This window comes from Plenodomus lingam, assembly GCF_022343315.1.
Source record: "Plenodomus lingam strain CAN1 chromosome Unknown contig_26, whole genome shotgun sequence".
Lineage (NCBI taxonomy): Eukaryota > Fungi > Ascomycota > Dothideomycetes > Pleosporales > Leptosphaeriaceae > Plenodomus > Plenodomus lingam.
This window is the reverse complement of record NW_027093941.1, coordinates 662564-680170: the sequence shown is the minus strand read 5'-3', so window position 1 is coordinate 680170 and position 17607 is coordinate 662564. Positions and strand designations below refer to the sequence as shown.

Below are 17607 nucleotides of genomic sequence, written 5' to 3'. Positions count from 1 at the left end.
TTTTTCTTATCCTTGATAATCTTCGTGCGTAGCTGTCAGACATCTAATGCTTGGCATTGACACATTTGCCAATATATCCCTTTTTGTCGCAGTAGGCTGTGGTGATCCCCTTTCTCAGCAACCCTGCCAGATTTCATCACGAAAATCACATCGGCACCCTGAACGGTTGCGAGACGATGAGCAACGACGATCATGGTCCTTCCTCGCCCACTTTGTTCCAAAACAGCCTGAACCTCTCTTTCCGATTCAGAATCTAAGCTGCTAGTCGCTTCGTCAAGCAGTAACACTGCAGGGTCGCGGATTAGGGCTCGAGCGATCGAAATTCGTTGCTTTTGGCCGCCTGAAAGTGCTACTCCACTTGCTCCCACATTAGTATCATAGCCATCTGGCAAAGACATGATGAATTCATGTATGCCTGCAGCACGACATGCATGCTGCAGTGAAGCCATGCTGGCAGCATCATCATCAATGTCAACGCCTAGCAATACATTCTCCCGTATCGTTCCACGGAACAAATTAGGCTCCTGGGCGACGAGGCTCATACGCCTACGCAGCACCTTTAAGGGGATCGAAGTGATTTCCTCGCCATTGTACAGGATTGAACCCCGCGCAGGTTCGTAGAATCGTTCTAGTAAGGAAATCAATGTTGTCTTTCCAGACCCGGAACTTCCCACGATGGCAGCGAATTGTCCATGATGAATATTTATGGAAAGCCCTTGCAAGACCGGAGTATCCCGAGTAGGGTATGTGAACCAAATATTGTGGAAATTGATATCCGCGCCTTGCCACAACAGAGTTGTCGGAAGAGACCAGCGGTGAGCATTTTTGAATCTCTCCAGGATTTCGCTCTCATTTTTGGCATCACTGATGCGCATAAGTTGAATACGGTGTGCGGCCGCAGAGACCTGCGCAATATCTTTATTCTGTCAGTACAGATCACCAGCTCTTCCAACAAGCACCTACTGGGTCCAAAACTTAACCACTGACCAGCAGCTAAGCTGCCCTGGATAACCGCAAGATATACGACAAGGAAGTTGAAGGCAGAAATTTCAAGGCGCGAGAGAAGTGTTCCGCCGTACCTGCTTAAAGGTCAATATCGAAAAAGAGGACAGGGCCTACGCTCCAAGGCTTACCACAATGCAAAAGCCATGCAAAGTAACACCAAACTGTCGCTTGCCGCAAAAATGGCACACGAGAAGCGAGCAGCTTTCCAGGACACGTGGATATGATCTGACAGAAGATTCGCGTATCTTTCACAGATTGTATGCTCCAACGTCAAGCTTGTCACAGTCCTCATCGCGCCTATCGCTTCCGTAGCATAAGTAGCACTTTCTGCAAACACTTTGTCATTTCCCGCTTCGAAGAGAACTTCATGCCGGACCCGGTACCTATGAATTCCCAGTGGTAAGTTAGAGTGCATGAAGATTGTCCTCAGATTGGGGCTTAGCTCACCAACCGCCCGCTACGATGATCGGAAGCGATGATATGATAACCACAAGGCCGTACTTCCAGTGACACAACACAGCAATAATCGTGCAGCCAACAAGCCCAAACATGGATATGAGCACCATTGCCATATTGGCACCGATTAGCTGCTGTAGTTGTACTGGGTCAGTGGCTAATCGTGTGGTGAGCATGCCGACCGAGTGAGCGCGCTCATCGAAAAAGGACACCCGCTTCGTAATCATATTCTTGAAGTACTCCCTTCGATAGGTAGTAACGGTACGCTAAAAAAAATTAACATCTATGGTAAATACTGGTGCACATAGGCAGCTGGCAGAACTTACCACGGCAACAAGGTTGGAAACAAACCCAATAACGAAGTAGCTCAGACCAGTGCCTACTGCAACCACAAGGAGCATTAGGCACATGAAGACTATTGAGCCATGAACCAGAGCTATAGGATACGAGAAGGAAGAGATCAGACGACCAAACAGGTAGGCCTGGAGGGGGTTACAAGCTAAAGATATGGATCAGCGTTGTCTTTTGTTCAATGACAGTGTCTACTTTACTCACCCGACGCGCCCATTGCAGCTACTACCAAGATCAAATATCCTATCCAGTTATCTTTATTTTCTGTCAACAGCATCATGAAACTTCCGAATATGCTCGTTGTCTTTATTTTGACCACATCACCCATTCCTTCGACAGCCGTAGTTTCGGACTCGACTATAGTCTCGCAGCTTTCCTTCTCTTTTAATGAGCTCCCTTTGAGAAAAGGATTTTCAGTTGGCATTTTCTCGGCAGACGAATCGCCTATACGTTGCGCAATTACTAGCTTCTTATACACACCGCCCTCTTCCGACACAAGGCTTCTGTGGTCACCGGATTGTACAACTTTACCGTCTGCGATAACCACAATTTGATGGGAATTCCTGATCGTTGACAACCGATGAGCAATAATGATGGTCGTGCGGAACCTTGCAGCACTTTCAAGTGCGGCTTGCACAATCCGTTCACTGTTGACATCAAGTGCGCTGGTCGCTTCATCAAATACCAAAATCTTGGGCTGACGAACGATTGCCCTGGCAATAGCTATTCTTTGCCGTTGACCGCCGCTGAACTGAAGACCCATGGATCCCACCACAGTAGAGTAGCCCTAAAAAAAGTAAGCCCTTTTCTTGTCTCAGCATCCTCTCCAATACATACTGATGGTAGATTTTGAATGAATTCGTCAGCGTAGGCCTCTCTGCACGCCTTTTCAATCATATTTCTCTTCAGGTGTTCTTGTGCAAATTCCCAGGGAGTGCCGACAAGTCCATGTTCCACATTTTTGTAGATGGTGTCGTTGAATAGACAGGTTTCTTGTTGGACAAGGCCAATTCGAGAACGCCACCAGTGTAGATCGATCTCATTGAGATTCGTGTTACCAATCTTGATACTGCCACTGCGGAGATAACTTGCTATAGGCTCAACTTCGTCAAGTTCGTACCAACGTTGAAGAAGTGCTATAACTGTACTCTTCCCCGATCCACTGGGACCTACAATGGCTGTAGTTCTGCCGGCGGGAATAGTAAGTGTTAAGCCCTTTAAGACCTTTACATCATGCCGGGAAGGATACGCGAAATTGACATTCGTCAAGGTTAGGTCAGCGCCTGCAATTATATTCTCTTCTTTTGATCCGGCGCTGCATGGCTTAGGCGCATCGACGATTGTGAAGAATATGGATGCAGCATGTATAGCATTATATACTGAAGCCAATGGCACTGATACCGCTGAAATATGAGCAAGTATTGTCATGGCTGACATGAGCACGCTAATTTGAGTGAGAACAACGCCGAAGTTGAAGAAAGACCAACTCACACAATCAACTTAGTGACACTCACGCTATGCGGTGTTGCGTAGAGCTTGGCTGCAAACCAGAAACATAACGCAAAGGTACTGCCAGTGTTAGTTCGGGAACTTGACGGGAAACGATTGCCTTACGCGTATGTTGCAAAGAATACTGCTTTGCATTAGCTTACTAGAAACTTATTAGGTCGCCGTAAACATACCTGGAGCATGTTGCACCGCTAGAATCGGCGATAAGCCCTTGCTCATGAGTGTGATACGTTGAACGATTTCGTGGTATCTCTTGATGAACTTATCTTCTGCCCCGCATGCTGCTATCATTTTAATACCTAACAGCGTCTCGGCCGCAGCTCCTGCCGCTTCTCTCTCAACTTCTTGAATCATTCCGTATCTTTTTACGACACGTGGAGTAATAAAATGATACCAACAGACAATTGCTACAACTCCGCTTGCCGTTACAAGCATTAGTTCCCAGCTAAAAATACAGCCAATGACGATTGCAACAGTAATCACGGTCATTGCCTGTACCAAGGACGAGAGCCGTTCGGATATACCTAGTTGAAGAGTATTTGCTGTGGATGTGATGATAGCTGTAGTTTGGCCTGGCGGTAGTGCGTCAAGAGTTGAGATAGGCTGCTGAAGAAGTGCTTCGAGATAACAAAGACGAATATTGGCCGAGATGCGGAGGCTGATTGTTCGAAACCCGAGCTATTCAGAAAACATAGGGTCAGAAATCTTGCCGCTCTTCACGTGTTGGAACAAACTGACAATTGCAATGTACGCTAAAATGAAGCGCCCGAGGAAAAGGTAAAGTATGTATAAGCTATATGTGCGTCAGAGACAGAAAATCCCATTAATCTCGTCATTACCTACACATATTGATTTATAATCTTCATAAAGGCAGAGGAGGTATTTTGCTGTGAAGAAGACTTCGCTGCCATAGTGGCGAAGCTTTGCAACAGGTGGGCTGAGGTAGTGTAAGCGCAGTTTGCTCTGATGGACGGATACAATACCCTACCAAAAACAATGTTCATTAGTGGAAGCGTGGTTCCAACGCAAACCGATGCTAGAAAAGATATCAAAAGAATGGCTCGATCTTTGCGTGTAGTGTATGTAAAGATCCTCTAAGTTGATGTCAGAGCATGCTAAAACCAGAATCTGATAAATCTGACCCAGAGGACTTTGGTGTTTTCTCCCATCGTTGACGCCCATGTTGAAAAGTTTCGAGGAACTGCTGGTAGATGCAACAACTTGCTAAAGGAAGACCGCATCGTTGAATCGAGATTCTGGCGAACTCAGCCCAAAAACTTCGCGGCGAAGATGACAGTCAATTCTAGTGCCTACTTTACAATCTAGAAAGAAAGGTGGAGTCGCATGATGGTATTTGCCTTGGCGGAAGCTGTCAGGAGAATACTAGCGTCATGGCTGTAGCGAATATACGAATCTTGTACTCAGTTCACCGTCAGTTGTCAAGGGCGGCTTGAACGTGGCCAGATTAAGCGGCTGATCGCACTGTGGGGACCTATAAAGATCTAAGTCTTGCTCATCCCTCCCCAAACAGAAAAGAATGCACTAATGCGAGCAAGAACAGTTGTTGTACAAGATGGCCATGCGTTTCCTTATTTGGCTCGCAATATTAATCGCGTATATGTGTGCAAAGCAAATTCGGAAATTTTGAAATAAGCATTCCGTGCATCAAAATTGACCAGGGTACTTTGATCGTACCATCGCTCTTTCACAGGATCACCGTAGTACGAGTAAAGGGCAGAGCAACAGGAGAGTGGGTCTATGGGTCTCATTCAGATTGAGGAAATGTTCCAATTGATAAAATATATTCAAGCAATGGGCTTTTCAGGGGATGACAAGCTTTCATTCTAGCGTAATATCTTATTGTGTTCCATTTCACGAATCATGCAACGGACAGTATCTCCAAGCTCTTTGACCATGTCTTTATGGCGCGGAAGAGTGTGGCCTTTTCCGTGATCGAATATGGATGCCATATCCGGATTGCAAACGTTGTAAAGAGCGATGTTGCCGTGCAAATATGGGTCCAGCGAGCCAACTGCATCGCAAGGTTAGTCAGTACTCTAGCACAGGGCGGAGTCATACTTATGTGACAAGTGAACACGTCGATTGTTAGTTCACTCTGATCGGCAAGCACCAGCCCATCAAGGGTGGGTGTCATTGGGGGCTGCGAATTTTAGTCTGCTTCCTCGGTTTACTTCGTCACTTTTTGGGACATACCCAGCCTCCGAAAAATAGTGCACACTTCAACATTGGCTGTCTTCCTTCCTCGACTCTCCGCATTTCTTCATGTAATAGCAGTGTCCCGGCAATAGTGGCTCCCTCAGAGTAACCTATACACTAATTAGCTTCAACTTGACATAGTTCTGAAATTGTAGCCTGTCTCACCCAAAATGCCTTCGAATGGCCCTTCTTTCTCTAATATCTCGTAAAGATACTCCAAGGTTCTTTTAGCGCTCTCTTCTGTCTTAGCAACACCATAGGTCATCAGTTCCCGCATAGTCATCTCCGGGGTTTCAAGTTGAGGAAAATCGCGAATTCTTTCAATGACATCAGTCGCGTCTACATCGGACTCCGAAGGCACAATGAAGCGATAGTACGGAGCTCCACCGAAGAACTCTTCGTAACCAGGCGGTGGAGTGACCTCGTATGTCCCCTGAATAAAGTGAAAATTTACGTTTTCATCAAATTCGAATTCCTTGATGAGCGGGGCGAGCTGAACTTTGAATTTCTAGGCATGGTCAGCGATGAGAAGCTAGAGATGTTTTCAAGCTGACCTCGATACTGCCATAGGCCCCAGGTAGACACAAGAACTTCATGGTAGCACTTTTGATTACTGCACTGCGACTGGTACGATCCGGCCAAAGACTCTGTTCATAAGACAACGACAGGCGCCAAGTAGTGCATCGACAGGCTAGTCATAGCTACAGCTATATCCATGGTCTAGGCTCGCTACCGTGCCCATGCCACTGGAAGAGTGTGAAATGAGGAATGGGTAAGTAAAAAGGAAAGTGTTGTCTGCATAACTAACTTTGAAAAAGAGGTATCGCTGGGCCGAACATGTCCGAGTAAGGTGAAAATATACTCTGAACCGCGTTAATACGTTTTTAAACCACGTTACGTGCAGGTAACCTATAATATACAACCAGGTTTCCAATTATCGGAACTGATAACACCTGATAACACGTTTCGTTCAGCCCATTTCGCTTCGTGTAACCGCCCGGACCTGCCCGCAGAATGCAATTGCAGCAGAACAGCGACGCATGCTTTGGAATTCATGATCCTGGGACACATTTCATCAAGTGCTGTACCACCATATTGCTGATGACAAATTCGAGTGCGTTATCTCGCTTCGTCCATGCCGACATGCAATGCAAATTGACTCGGTACCGAGCCACGTAACAACGTTCTGAAGCACATTAGGGCTTCTCCCTGAAACACCTCATGGACTAGAGAATTCCGTTCACGCCAGACAATCCATAATCTAGAGTGGCACAATAAGTATAACAGCGAAGAATAGTGGGTTTTCATCTGCCTGCGGACTAAAAGGTATTCTAGCCAATCGCTTCAATATGTAAAACTGGTCCTGGTCTTTTATCCAAGTCGCCCTAAACCTCTGCAAGAGGCTTGGGACTTCAAGCCAGGGTTTTTAAGGATTTTCAAAAGAAGCATATCTCGGAAGGCTTATCTAGGTAATAGCGAATTCCACGGCGGGTACATATCTGGACTTATTTTGGCTCCCTTTCGTCATCCGCCGTTGATACATCAGGCTCCTCAAGTTGCGACATACTGTTCAGTGGTGACGGCAGAGCTTGTGTTTCCATTTACCCTCCTCAATCACGATTTATTTCAAGTTCGCCTTTGGCTAATTCTCACCCATACCTCTGTTCTTCTCTTCTAAGACCCTCCTCTAGGCCTGCAGTTTCATTTTCTAGCATGGCGCCTCATGCTCTGACGCCTACTATAGAACGCGACAACATCTTCAACAGCACGCGTATTGCTACGGCCCCAAGCGCAGGTTCGGATGACGTCGGTGAGACACTGCCTTCTCATGCTGCGCGCGAACGAGAAGATACCTCAATCAGCAGCCCCGAAGCGCATGCGAACATAGATGACCTTTCTACCAACCCCTTGTATGAAAGCGCTTATGTCAAAGGATACGAGGATGGCTATACGTCGGGCTACACAAAGTCGCATATAGCACTCAAACATCAACCAATAGCCATTATCGGCATGTCTTGTCGCTTTCCAGGCAATGTTAGTACGCCCGAGGAGTTCTGGGAATTACTTGCACGATGCAGAACGGGATTTTCGACTATTCCATCATCCCGATTTGCCGAAGAACGTTTTTTTCATCCAAATCCTGGAAAGAGCGGCACTACCAACGCGCGTGGAGGCAATTTCCTCAGCCATAATCTGAAGGCATTTGATGCACCATTTTTTGGTTTCACCCAACAAGAAGCAGTGAGCTTGGACCCTCAACAGCGTCTTCTTTTGGAGTGTACTTTTGAGGTGCTTGAGGGTGCAGGCATACCAATGCAAAATGTGGTCGGGAAGGATGTCGGTGTCTTCGTTGGCGGGACATTCTCCGAGTACGAAGCAGATCTCTTCCGAGACTCAGAGACAATTCCAATGCATCAGGCTACAGGTAGTTTGCCGGTTGCAGGAACATAAATTAACAAACACAAGCTAACTCCTCCTAGGATGCGCTATGGCGATGCAGTCGAATAGGATCTCTCACTTTTTCGATTTTCGGGGCCCGAGTTTTACGGTAGATACAGCTTGTTCATCAAGTTTGGTAGCAATACATACTGCGTGTCAAAGTCTGCGAAACGGGGAATCGAGTATGGCAGTTGCCGCGGGTGTACATCTCAACATGCTACCAGAGTTTTGGATATCCTATTCGATGTCGCGATTATTTGGAGAGCCTGGAAGATCTTTTGCGTTCGACCAACGCGGTACAGGCTACGGTCGTGGCGAAGGATGTGGCATGATCCTCCTGAAACCCCTTGATCAGGCTCTGAAAGACAACGACCCTATCCGTGCCGTTATTACTGGAAGTGGAATCAACCAAGACGGTAAAACACCTGGTATAACCATGCCCAATGGATTAGCCCAAGAGGAACTTATTCGAAGCGTGTACAAAAACGGAAACATGGACCCTAAAGACACCGGCTATGTTGAAGCGCATGGGACAGGAACTCGTGTTGGAGATCCTATTGAGGTATCAGCGCTCCAAAAAGTATTCGGAGAAGGTCGAACTAAGCGAAAGCCGTTGTACGTTGGGTCTGTAAAGTCGAACATTGGCCATCTGGAAGCAGCGGCTGGCATTGCTGGAGTGCTCAAGACAGCACTTATGCTTGAACGCGGGTTTGTTCTTCCAAATTATGACTTCCAGAAAGCCAACGCACATATTCCTTTTGACGAGTGGGGTCTGAAAGTGCCTATCCGCCAACAGCCATGGCCGTATGGAAAGCGATGGGCCAGTGTCAATGGATTTGGGTTTGGTGGTACCAACGCGCACATCGTAATGACGCGAGGCCCACTAGAAAGAAAGACCATGAAAGAAGAGATTGATACGCAAGTGTCCGAGCGGCTCTTTGTGCTTTCCGCAAACGATAAATCTAGCTCAGAGACTGCGATGCAGAATCTGGGTGTCTATTTGGAACGGCGACCGGAAGTGTTCGAAAACGACCTTCTCGGAAATCTTGCTTACACTTTGGGTGAGAGAAGGTCTTTGCACCCCTGGCGGATTGCGATCAGTGCATCTACATCCGTAGAGCTAGTCCAGAATCTCTTCAGCGGCAAGATCATACCCATACGCCAGGAGTTGGAAGAGCTTCGTATTGGATGGATATTCACTGGGCAGGGAGCGCAATGGTGGGCAATGGGTCGTGAACTATATCATCAATATCCAGTTTATGCGTTGGCCTTGGAACGCGCGGACAACCATCTCCGCTCTCTGGATGCTAATTTCTCGGTTATTGAGGAGCTTCACAAGGACGAAAATAATTCACAGATTAACACTGCTCATATATCACAGCCAGCGTGCACTTCAGTCCAGTTGGCTCTGGTAGAGTTACTGCGATCTTGGAATGTACGCCCTTCGGCCGTTGCAGGCCATTCTTCGGGCGAGATAGGAGCTGCCTATGCGGCCGATCTGATCACCTTCGAAGACGCAATGACGATCGCATACCACAGAGGTCGTCTTATTCCAGAGCTCAAAGCCAGGTTTCCGCTGCTCGAAGGATCCATGATGGCCGTCGCGGCCGGTCAAAGCGTGATCACCCCGATCATCGACTTGATTCCGTCCTCACTGGGTCAAGTTCGAATGGCATGTATCAACAGCCCTTCCAGTGTCACAGTTTCCGGAGATACTGAGGCAGTCGCATGCTTAGAATTGCTCATCGAGGAGCAACATCCTGGAACGTTCACCAGGAAACTTCAAGTCGACACAGCCTACCACTCCCATCATATGAACCACATCGCGAAGGAATACACCAAGTCTCTAGCCTATATACGAGCCCCCAAAGAGTCCGCCGTTCGGTTTCACTCCTCCTTGCTAGGTCGTCTTGCCCACAGTGACGAACTGGATGCATCTTACTGGGTCCAAAATCTAGTATGTGCGGTTCGTTTCGATGAAGCTATGCAGAGCATGTGTCAGAAAGTGGGTGACAGTCAGACCGGAGTCAATTTCTTGATTGAGTTGGGCCCTCATGGAGCGCTCCAGGGCCCTATCAAGCAAATTCTCAAGCATATTGGCAGTTCAGCATCTAGCATTGCATATTCGTCTGTACTCTCAAGGAACAAGAAAGCTGTCACCACCGCGCTTGACCTGGCTGGAAAGCTATTTGTTAAAGGCATGCAGCTTAATATGGGTGCTATCAATTCCCCCAAACCGCTCGATAGACCGCCGCAAGTCTTGACCGATTTACCGCGGTATTCTTGGAATCATAGCTCAACCTTTCATCATGAGTCTCGATTCATGAAGGTACATAAGTTCCACAATGTGATTAGAAATGATCTCATCGGTATACTAGCACCTTATTCGAATGACTTTGAACCAGAATGGAGAAACATCCTTCGTCTTGATGATCTACCATGGCTCAGGCATCATGAAATACAAGGAGTCATCATGTTTCCTATATCAGGGTTCATCGTCATGGCAATCGAAGCTTTTGCTCAGAGGGCGCAGACTGAAGATGTACAATATGACCAATTTGTTGTCGAGGGTCTAAATGTACAGTGTGCAGTCATGCTGACGGAGGAGGACCTCGAGATGACAACCACCTTACGGCCCAGCCCTGAAAGCTCCAATCATCATTTCTCCCACCATTTCAACATACGTTCATGGTCGAAGACAAAAGGCTGGACAGAGCATTGTACGGGCCTCGTATCAGCCATTTCTTTAGCTGTGAACGAAGTTGATGGTGCGCGTGCACACTTGATGAGTGAACAAAGATTGCTGGCTAAGAGGACCGCCATATCCAACGCAGCTACTACAGCTGTTTCACTCAAAGACATGTACGAAGGTCTTTCGAAAATTGGTGTTACGTATGGCAGCACTTTCCAGGGCTTGCGAGACTGTCATGCCTCCCAGCGTGCCGCCGTAGCTAGACTTGTCCCAGCTGCTACGATGCCAGAAATGCCCCATGGCTGGGAAACGAGATATATCTTGCATCCTACATTGCTAGAACAACTGATATCCATGTACTGGCCGGTTGCAGCTGCAGACGCACCCTTGCGCACAGCTTTCCTACCGTCTTCATTGGCCAAGGTCACGATCTCGAAAACAGTTGGGAGTCAACTCAAGGATACAGACTCATGCATAGAAGCATATTGCGAGCCGTCTGCGCCAGCATCAGATTTTGTATCAAGCGGCATGTCAATGTACGCTGTAGATGCTCAAGGCCGACACATGATCTCGGTCGAGGGTCTTGGACTCGTAGCGGTCCCTGGGATAGACTCTGACACACAAATGGAAAGTCCTCGCGAGCTCTGTTACAAATTGGATTGGGAAGTCACCTCTCAGCCACCGGTGATTGAAACCATCCATAGCACACCACATCCTGACAGCTCCGAAGTTGTTATCATTTTCGATGACGTCGAGTGCCAGAGAAAGCTGGCAGACGCGATTTCTGGTCGGATCACTGCTTTAACTGGTCTTCAGCCGGTCTTGAGCACGCTTCTATCGGTCGGAGAAGGTGCGAGAGACAAACTGTGCATATTTCTTACTGAGTTGCATCGCCCAGTACTGGCTAATCTTGGTGTGGACGAGTTCCAGGCGCTACAAGTCCTCCTAAAAGGTGTAGAAGGCATACTCTGGGTGACCCGAAGGGGCTACAAGGATTCCAACAACCCAAATTCAAACATGATATCCGGCTTCAGTCGGACACTACGCTCGGAAGGTACTGTCATGCGCTTTATCACCTTAGATCTTGACATGGAGGGCAGCACGACAGACGCGGCAGGGATGCATTCGATCACAGAAGTTTTCAATATGACTCTACGAGAAAACAGGGATATCCAAGAAACTGAATTCGTGGAGCGCAAGGGAAAGTTACTAACCCCTCGCATTGTCCACAACACTACTCTGAACCAGTTTGTGCATGAGCAACTTCATCCTGCAAAGATTCTGCCGGCAAGATTCGTGGATCAAAAGAGGCCGTTGCAAGCAGTGTTTTCTTCGCCAAGTGAGTCGCACAGTGTTTCATTTGACGACATGCAAACACCTTCCAAAGACGTTCCGGAAGACGCAGTGGCAATATACGTCAAGGCTGTAGGAATCTCATCAAGAGACATCGCGACCCACTCTAGTGCAATTGGAATCGAGTGCAGTGGAGTGGTGATTAACATAGGAAGCAAGGTCACCTCAACCAAGATTGGTGACCATGTTGCGGCAATCACACCCCAAGGCTCTCTTTCTACCGTTACTTACGCAAAATCTTGCTTTGTAATGAAATTACCAGATCATGTCTCGTTCGAGGCAGCTGCGACAATACCCATGGCTTTTGGTGCAGCAGCCTACGCTCTGATGGATCAAGTGAGACTAGGTGATAGCGAGACGGTATTGGTCCATGATGCCGCCAGCGCAGTGGGTCAAGCTGCCGTTCGAATTGCGCAGATGATAGGAGCAAATGTCTGGACAACTGTACGCACTGCACGCGAGAAAGATATGCTCATGCAGGAATTCTTCCTGGCAGAAGACAGAATCTGGTTTATCGATGCAGCAGCTCTGATCGAGAGTATCAAAGATGTAACTGGTGGACGCGGTATCGATGTTGTCATCAACACTCATGAGGGTTGTTTTGATATTCAAAAGCTCTCTGACTGCATCGCCCACTTTGGCCGTCTTGTCAATATTGAAACAGACTGTCATGTACCTGGAACTCTGTCATACGATAAGACACTCTCGATTTCTACTGTAAACATGGCCGCGCTTGCCAAACATCAGCCACGGATTCTACAGCTTGTCCTCGCGAACGTGTCCAGACTATTACAATATGGTAAAGTTCAGGCGATTCAGTGCACGAAGACATTCGGAATAACGGAACTGACAACGGCTTTGGATCACATTCGACAATTCAAGGGTGAAATGACGGTAGTTGTGGTACCACGTGAGGACGAGATGGTCTTGGTAAGTGTTCTGGGTCCGCACATGAATTGTCCTAACGGGATTGTAGGCTCCACGTGTCCATCTTGACTATAAGATACTCCCAGAGGACGCTACCTATGTTCTTATTGGAGGAACTGGTGGACTTGGACGCAGTATTGCAAGGTGGCTGGCTAGAAATGGCGCCAAACATATTGTCTTACTTTCAAGAAGTGGTATTGCGAAAGGCAAGGCAATGGATGAGATCAATGCCTTGAACCAGGATGGGACACAAGTTGTGATCCGTCGCTGTGATGTGGCTGATCGATCTGATGTCGACAAACTCGTGTCGATGGGATTGAGAGATCTGCCACCAGTGCGAGGAATCATCCACGGTGCGATGGTGCTCCATGTCAGTGCTACGATTTCCACTGATGATGTAACTATACTGACACTGTAACAGGATGTACTGTTTGAGAAGATGGCACATGACCAATACTCTTCTGTTGTGGAAGCAAAGGTCCAGGGCGCGTGGAACGTCCACCATGCTTTTGAGGGGGTGGCCCTCGACTTCTTCATCCTCATCTCCTCCGCTGCAGGCGCGGTGGGTAATCGCGGTCAAGCCGCGTACGCAGCTGCGAATACGTTCCTGAACGGCTTTGCGCAATATCTTGTGGGACGTGGGGTTTCAGCCACTTCGATTGATCTGACAGCCGTCTCCGACGCAGGGTATCTGGCCGAGGACAAGAAGAAGGCTGCAGAGGTGGCGAGAAATCTGGGTAGTGACACCATCTGTGAGGCTGAGGTTCTTGCTTTGATCCAAGCTGCGATCCAAGGCGAATTGGCCAGTTGTAACGGCCATGCCATAACAGGGATGCGCATCACCTCCAGCATGCAGCCATTCTGGAGTCACGATGCCAAGTTTCTACATTTGCTCAAGGCGGCTGAAGCTGATTCTGCGTCTTCGCCCACGTCTGCAGCAAAGTCATGGAGTGCTCTTTTCAAGGCTGCGACATGTCGGCCAGAGGCTGCACAGGTGGTGTGCGAGGCGCTGGTGCAAAAGATTGCCGAGGTCATCGCCATGGAACCAGAGGCACTGGATATAGGCCGGGCGTTGAGCCACTACCCGTTGGACTCTTTGACGGCCATTGAGGTGCGCAACTTCATTGCGAGGATGTTTGAGGCGAATATGCAGGTGCTGGAATTGCTGGCTAGTGGGACTATCAGTAGCCTTGCCCAGGTTGTGTGCGGCAAGAGTAAGGCGTTGGGTCATTTGGTGTAATAGGTATTCGTCGTGTCAGGTTGGCCGAGGTTGTTTGCTATAGCTGATGACCATTCTACCTACCTGTACCTCAGGTACTAAATTAGTGTGTATCTAATATCCATGGACGGTTTCTGCCCAGTTGGTGTGACGGTCATATGGCAGTGGTGTTGGTGTTATTGGCGTCGAGGCTGTGGGCGTTATAGGGGGCCGTGGCTGGTGTTTTAGCTGATGGTGTGGCTGGTATGCTGGCGGGTGCTGTGGCTCATCCTCGAGGCGCTGCTACTCTACATGCTAGTCATCTCGGCTGGTTTGAGAGTCACGTTACTTATCTTGAGCCATCCAGTCAAGATACCAGAAAACGTACCTAGGAGTACATAGGGTCTAGCAGTCGCAAATCTTGTGACTCTGAAAATACCCGAGCGCATGAGGATACTTCACTTCAGCCTATGTCGCTAACCTATGTAGGCAAGAGGGGCGTCGATGGCGGTGACGGCACAAGCTACGTAGCGTCCTGGGACTCTAGAGTAGATTCACGTAGCATCTCGAGGCACATGGTAAGTCTCACCGCCCTCGTAGCGACACTACACAGTACACACAGTAGGAGGAGTAGAGGAGGACCAGGTCTGGGTGCATGTAAGAGTACATAGATCACCTGCAAGACTACCTACACCACGAAGCAGTAGCAGCAGCTCTGGCAATTGCACGTTTCTTTTACCGGTACTTGGGCCTTCTTTCTTGTTCGGTCAGACTTTCTCCTCCTTGCAAGTAGTGTCCACCAATTCTACCTACAGCAGTCCATCCTCAATCATGTCTCTTCTTTCCGGTAAGCTACAAGAAATCCCCTTCCTCGCGTTCGTCCCTCCTGCTTTCTCAAGACAAGGACATGCGCACTCACGACGACACACAGACGCCATCTGGGCAGCAGCCCCTACCACGGCGCGTGGGCAGCCGACCATCCTCTCGTCGGACCCCAAGGGCGAACGCATAACCTACGCGGTAGGTGCCCTTCCCCTCCCCGCCACAGGCTCCCCTCGCAGCTAAACCTACTCACCCCTCTCCCTCTCGTAGTCGGGCAAGTCGGTCTTTGTGCGCTCCATCGACAACCCCGCCATCAGTCGCCAATATACGCAACACACGACGCAGACAACCGTTGCGCGCTTTTCTCCTTCGGGCTACTATGTTGCCAGTGGAGATGTCTCGGGCACCGTCCGCGTGTGGGACTGCGCGGGAGAAGGCGCAACCAAGGGCGAGTACCACATCATCGCCGGCCGCATCAACGACGTGGCCTGGGACGGCGACTCGCAGCGCATCATTGCCGTGGGCGACGGCAAAGAGCGATTCGGCCACTGCATCACGGCCGACAGCGGCAACAGTGTTGGCGAGATCTCGGGTCATTCGTCACAGATCAATTGCGTCGCCATCCGCCAGCAGCGCCCCGTCCGCGCCGTTACGGGCTCTGACGACACCAGCCTCGTCTTCTATCACGGTGCGCCCTTCAAGTTCAACACCAGTCTGCGAGGCCAGCACCAGCGCTTCGTCCTGGGCGCCGCCTTTGCGCCAGACGGCTCCGTCTTCGCCAGCGTGGGCGCCGACAAGCGCATCTGGCTGTACGATGGTAAGACGGGCGAGCCCAAGGGTCAGATTGGCGAGGGCGTGCACACGGGTAGCATCTTCGGTCTTAGTTGGGCCAGCGACTCGAATCGCTTCGTCACCGCCAGCGCCGACCAGACGGTGCGCATATGGGACGTCGAGGCGGCTAAGGCTGTGCAGACGTGGCGCATGGGTGAAGAGGGCGTAGCCAGTGTCTCCGACCAGCAGGTGGGCGTTGTCTGGCCGACAACACGCAACGACGGCCTGGTCATCAGCGTCGACCTCGAGGGCAGCCTCAACTACCTTGCGTCTGGTGACCCACGGCCCACGCGCGTCATTCGCGGCCACCAGAAAAACATCACCGCCGCTGCCATTGCGGGCTCTACCCTAGCTACCGGGAGCTACGAAGGTCGTGTGCTGGCATGGGACCTGGCCACCGGACTGGCCGATCAGGTGCAGGGCGCCTCTCACTCCAATTACGTTGCAGGAATGGCCACATCCGACAGCAACAGTCCATCAGAGCTGTACAGTGTCGGTTGGGATGACACGCTTCGATCCATTTCCGTGCCAGACAGGATCTTTGTAGGCGAAGCGAGCCAACTGCCATCACAGCCAAAGAGCATTGCGGTCCTTGGTCGTGTCGTTCTCGTAGCGACCGCAGAATCAATAGCAATTTACTCCAACGGCTCGCAGATAGGCTCACACGCCCTCAAGTACACCCCTACTGCCATCGCAGCGCATGATTCCACTGTAGCTGTGGGAGGCGACGACAAGTTGGTACACATCTACACTCTCTCTGGTACCGAACTGAAAGACACTGAGACTGTCCTTCGACGTGCGACTTCTGCGATATCAGCACTTGCATTCTCCTCGTCTGGCAAGAAATTCGCAGTCGGTACGAGTAACGGCAAGATATATGCATACGAGGCTTCCGGTGAGTGGAAGCTCATTACGGACAGATGGAGTGCACATACAGCACGCATTACATGCTTGGCCTGGGACAACACCAACAAGTACGCTGCAAGTGGGAGTCTGGACACTAATGTCATGGCTTGGAGCACCGAGGACCCTGGTAAACGTATCAAAGCTCTCAATGCTCACAAGGATGGCGTGACGGGTGTTGCATGGGACCAGACCGGGAAGGTCATTTCAGCAGGCGGAGATGCAAGCGTGAAGGTGTGGACAGTCAAGCAGTAGAACCTGATTCCAATACCAAACAAAATATTTCTGGCATAATGGAAAACGCCATGCTTAGTCTTTATTGACCAACTCACAACCAGGCAAACGCTCCCATCCTTGGACATGACTTGATAAAGAGCATACTATTTGCATGTAAATAGTCCTATATGCTTTATGCCTAGGGGATAGCTTCTTATTAAATAAATAAAGTACAATAAATAGTATTCGCCTAGCATACACGCGCTTTACTGTTATAGACTGGCCTTAAGGGAGAATACAATAAGCGTTAATAATAGTATTTAGTATCTTAAAGGAGAGGTAAGCCCTCTACACCTTTTTATACCCCTAACCTTCCTTATAAGCTATTATAAAATTATCTTTATAGGGGTTTAGGGTTATATCTTTATCCTCTATAATCTATATTAGGCTTTATTACTATATATTTTAGGTTTTATTATTATATCTTTGTAATAACCCTATTATAAAGATACCTTGTGGTGTTCTAGTTAATTAGTGTAGAAATTTAGATCACTAAGGTTAGGAATAATTTAGGAGATAGATTATTAGATTATATCTACTACAATTATACTTATATATATAGAGCTTTAGCTACCCTTACTAGAAGGTAAATAATTAGTAAACCTTCCTTACTAGAGCTCCTACTTTT

The 17607-nt window shown here is 48.8% G+C and overlaps 6 protein-coding genes across 6 annotated transcripts; 2 read left to right on the top strand and 4 right to left on the bottom strand.

Annotated features, from left to right (window-relative positions):
* Positions 1–35: 35 nt before the first annotated feature.
* Positions 36–875, bottom strand: BEA3 (ABC transporter bea3; the record flags this gene model as incomplete). The annotated part of the gene is made up of 1 exon (XM_066097199.1): positions 36–875. One exon carries the CDS (start codon positions 873–875, stop codon positions 36–38), a length of 840 nt encoding a protein of 279 aa, XP_065952676.1.
* Positions 876–1448: 573 nt separating this feature from the next.
* IAQ61_006474 (uncharacterized protein) lies at positions 1449–3675 on the bottom strand (the record flags this gene model as incomplete). The annotated part of the gene is made up of 4 exons (XM_066097198.1): positions 1449–1655; positions 2042–2563; positions 2650–3191; positions 3495–3675. 4 exons carry the CDS (start codon positions 3673–3675, stop codon positions 1449–1451), a joined length of 1452 nt encoding a protein of 483 aa, XP_065952675.1.
* A 324-nt stretch (positions 3676–3999) lies between these two features.
* On the bottom strand, positions 4000–4325 carry IAQ61_006473 (uncharacterized protein; the record flags this gene model as incomplete). The annotated part of the gene is made up of 3 exons (XM_066097197.1): positions 4000–4114; positions 4165–4258; positions 4310–4325. 3 exons carry the CDS (start codon positions 4323–4325, stop codon positions 4000–4002), a joined length of 225 nt encoding a protein of 74 aa, XP_065952674.1.
* A 747-nt stretch (positions 4326–5072) lies between these two features.
* IAQ61_006472 (uncharacterized protein) lies at positions 5073–6431 on the bottom strand. Its single transcript, XM_003845306.2, has 5 exons — positions 6093–6431; positions 5704–6046; positions 5536–5648; positions 5401–5482; positions 5073–5353 (listed from the first exon to the last, which is right to left on the bottom strand). Exons 1-5 carry the CDS (start codon positions 6132–6134, stop codon positions 5166–5168), a joined length of 768 nt encoding a protein of 255 aa, XP_003845354.1. The 5' UTR covers positions 6135–6431; the 3' UTR covers positions 5073–5165.
* Positions 6432–7251: 820 nt separating this feature from the next.
* On the top strand, positions 7252–14189 carry IAQ61_006471 (uncharacterized protein; the record flags this gene model as incomplete). Its single annotated transcript, XM_003845305.2, has 4 exons — positions 7252–7963; positions 8019–12952; positions 12999–13319; positions 13371–14189. The coding sequence occupies 4 exons, from the start codon at positions 7252–7254 to the stop codon at positions 14187–14189; spliced, it is 6786 nt and encodes a 2261-aa protein (XP_003845353.2).
* Positions 14190–14978: 789 nt separating this feature from the next.
* On the top strand, positions 14979–16958 carry IAQ61_006470 (uncharacterized protein; the record flags this gene model as incomplete). Its single annotated transcript, XM_066097196.1, has 3 exons — positions 14979–14994; positions 15079–15167; positions 15240–16958. 3 exons carry the CDS (start codon positions 14979–14981, stop codon positions 16956–16958), a joined length of 1824 nt encoding a protein of 607 aa, XP_065952673.1.
* Between the last annotated feature and the right edge of the window lie 649 nt (positions 16959–17607).

What these genes read in the sequence shown, in the direction of transcription:
- IAQ61_006472 (XM_003845306.2), bottom strand. Translation starts at nt 6,134, where the DNA reads ATGAAGTTCTTGTGTCTACCTGGGGCCTATGGCAGTATCGAG. An exon ending in GGGCCTATGGCAGTATCGAG is followed by an intron (nt 6,047 to 6,092) that starts GTCAGCTTGAAA and finishes GACCATGCCTAG; the next exon opens with AAATTCAAAGTTCAGCTCGC. An exon ending in CGTGTTCACTTGTCACATAA is followed by an intron (nt 5,354 to 5,400) that starts GTATGACTCCGC and finishes CTTGCGATGCAG; the next exon opens with TTGGCTCGCTGGACCCATAT.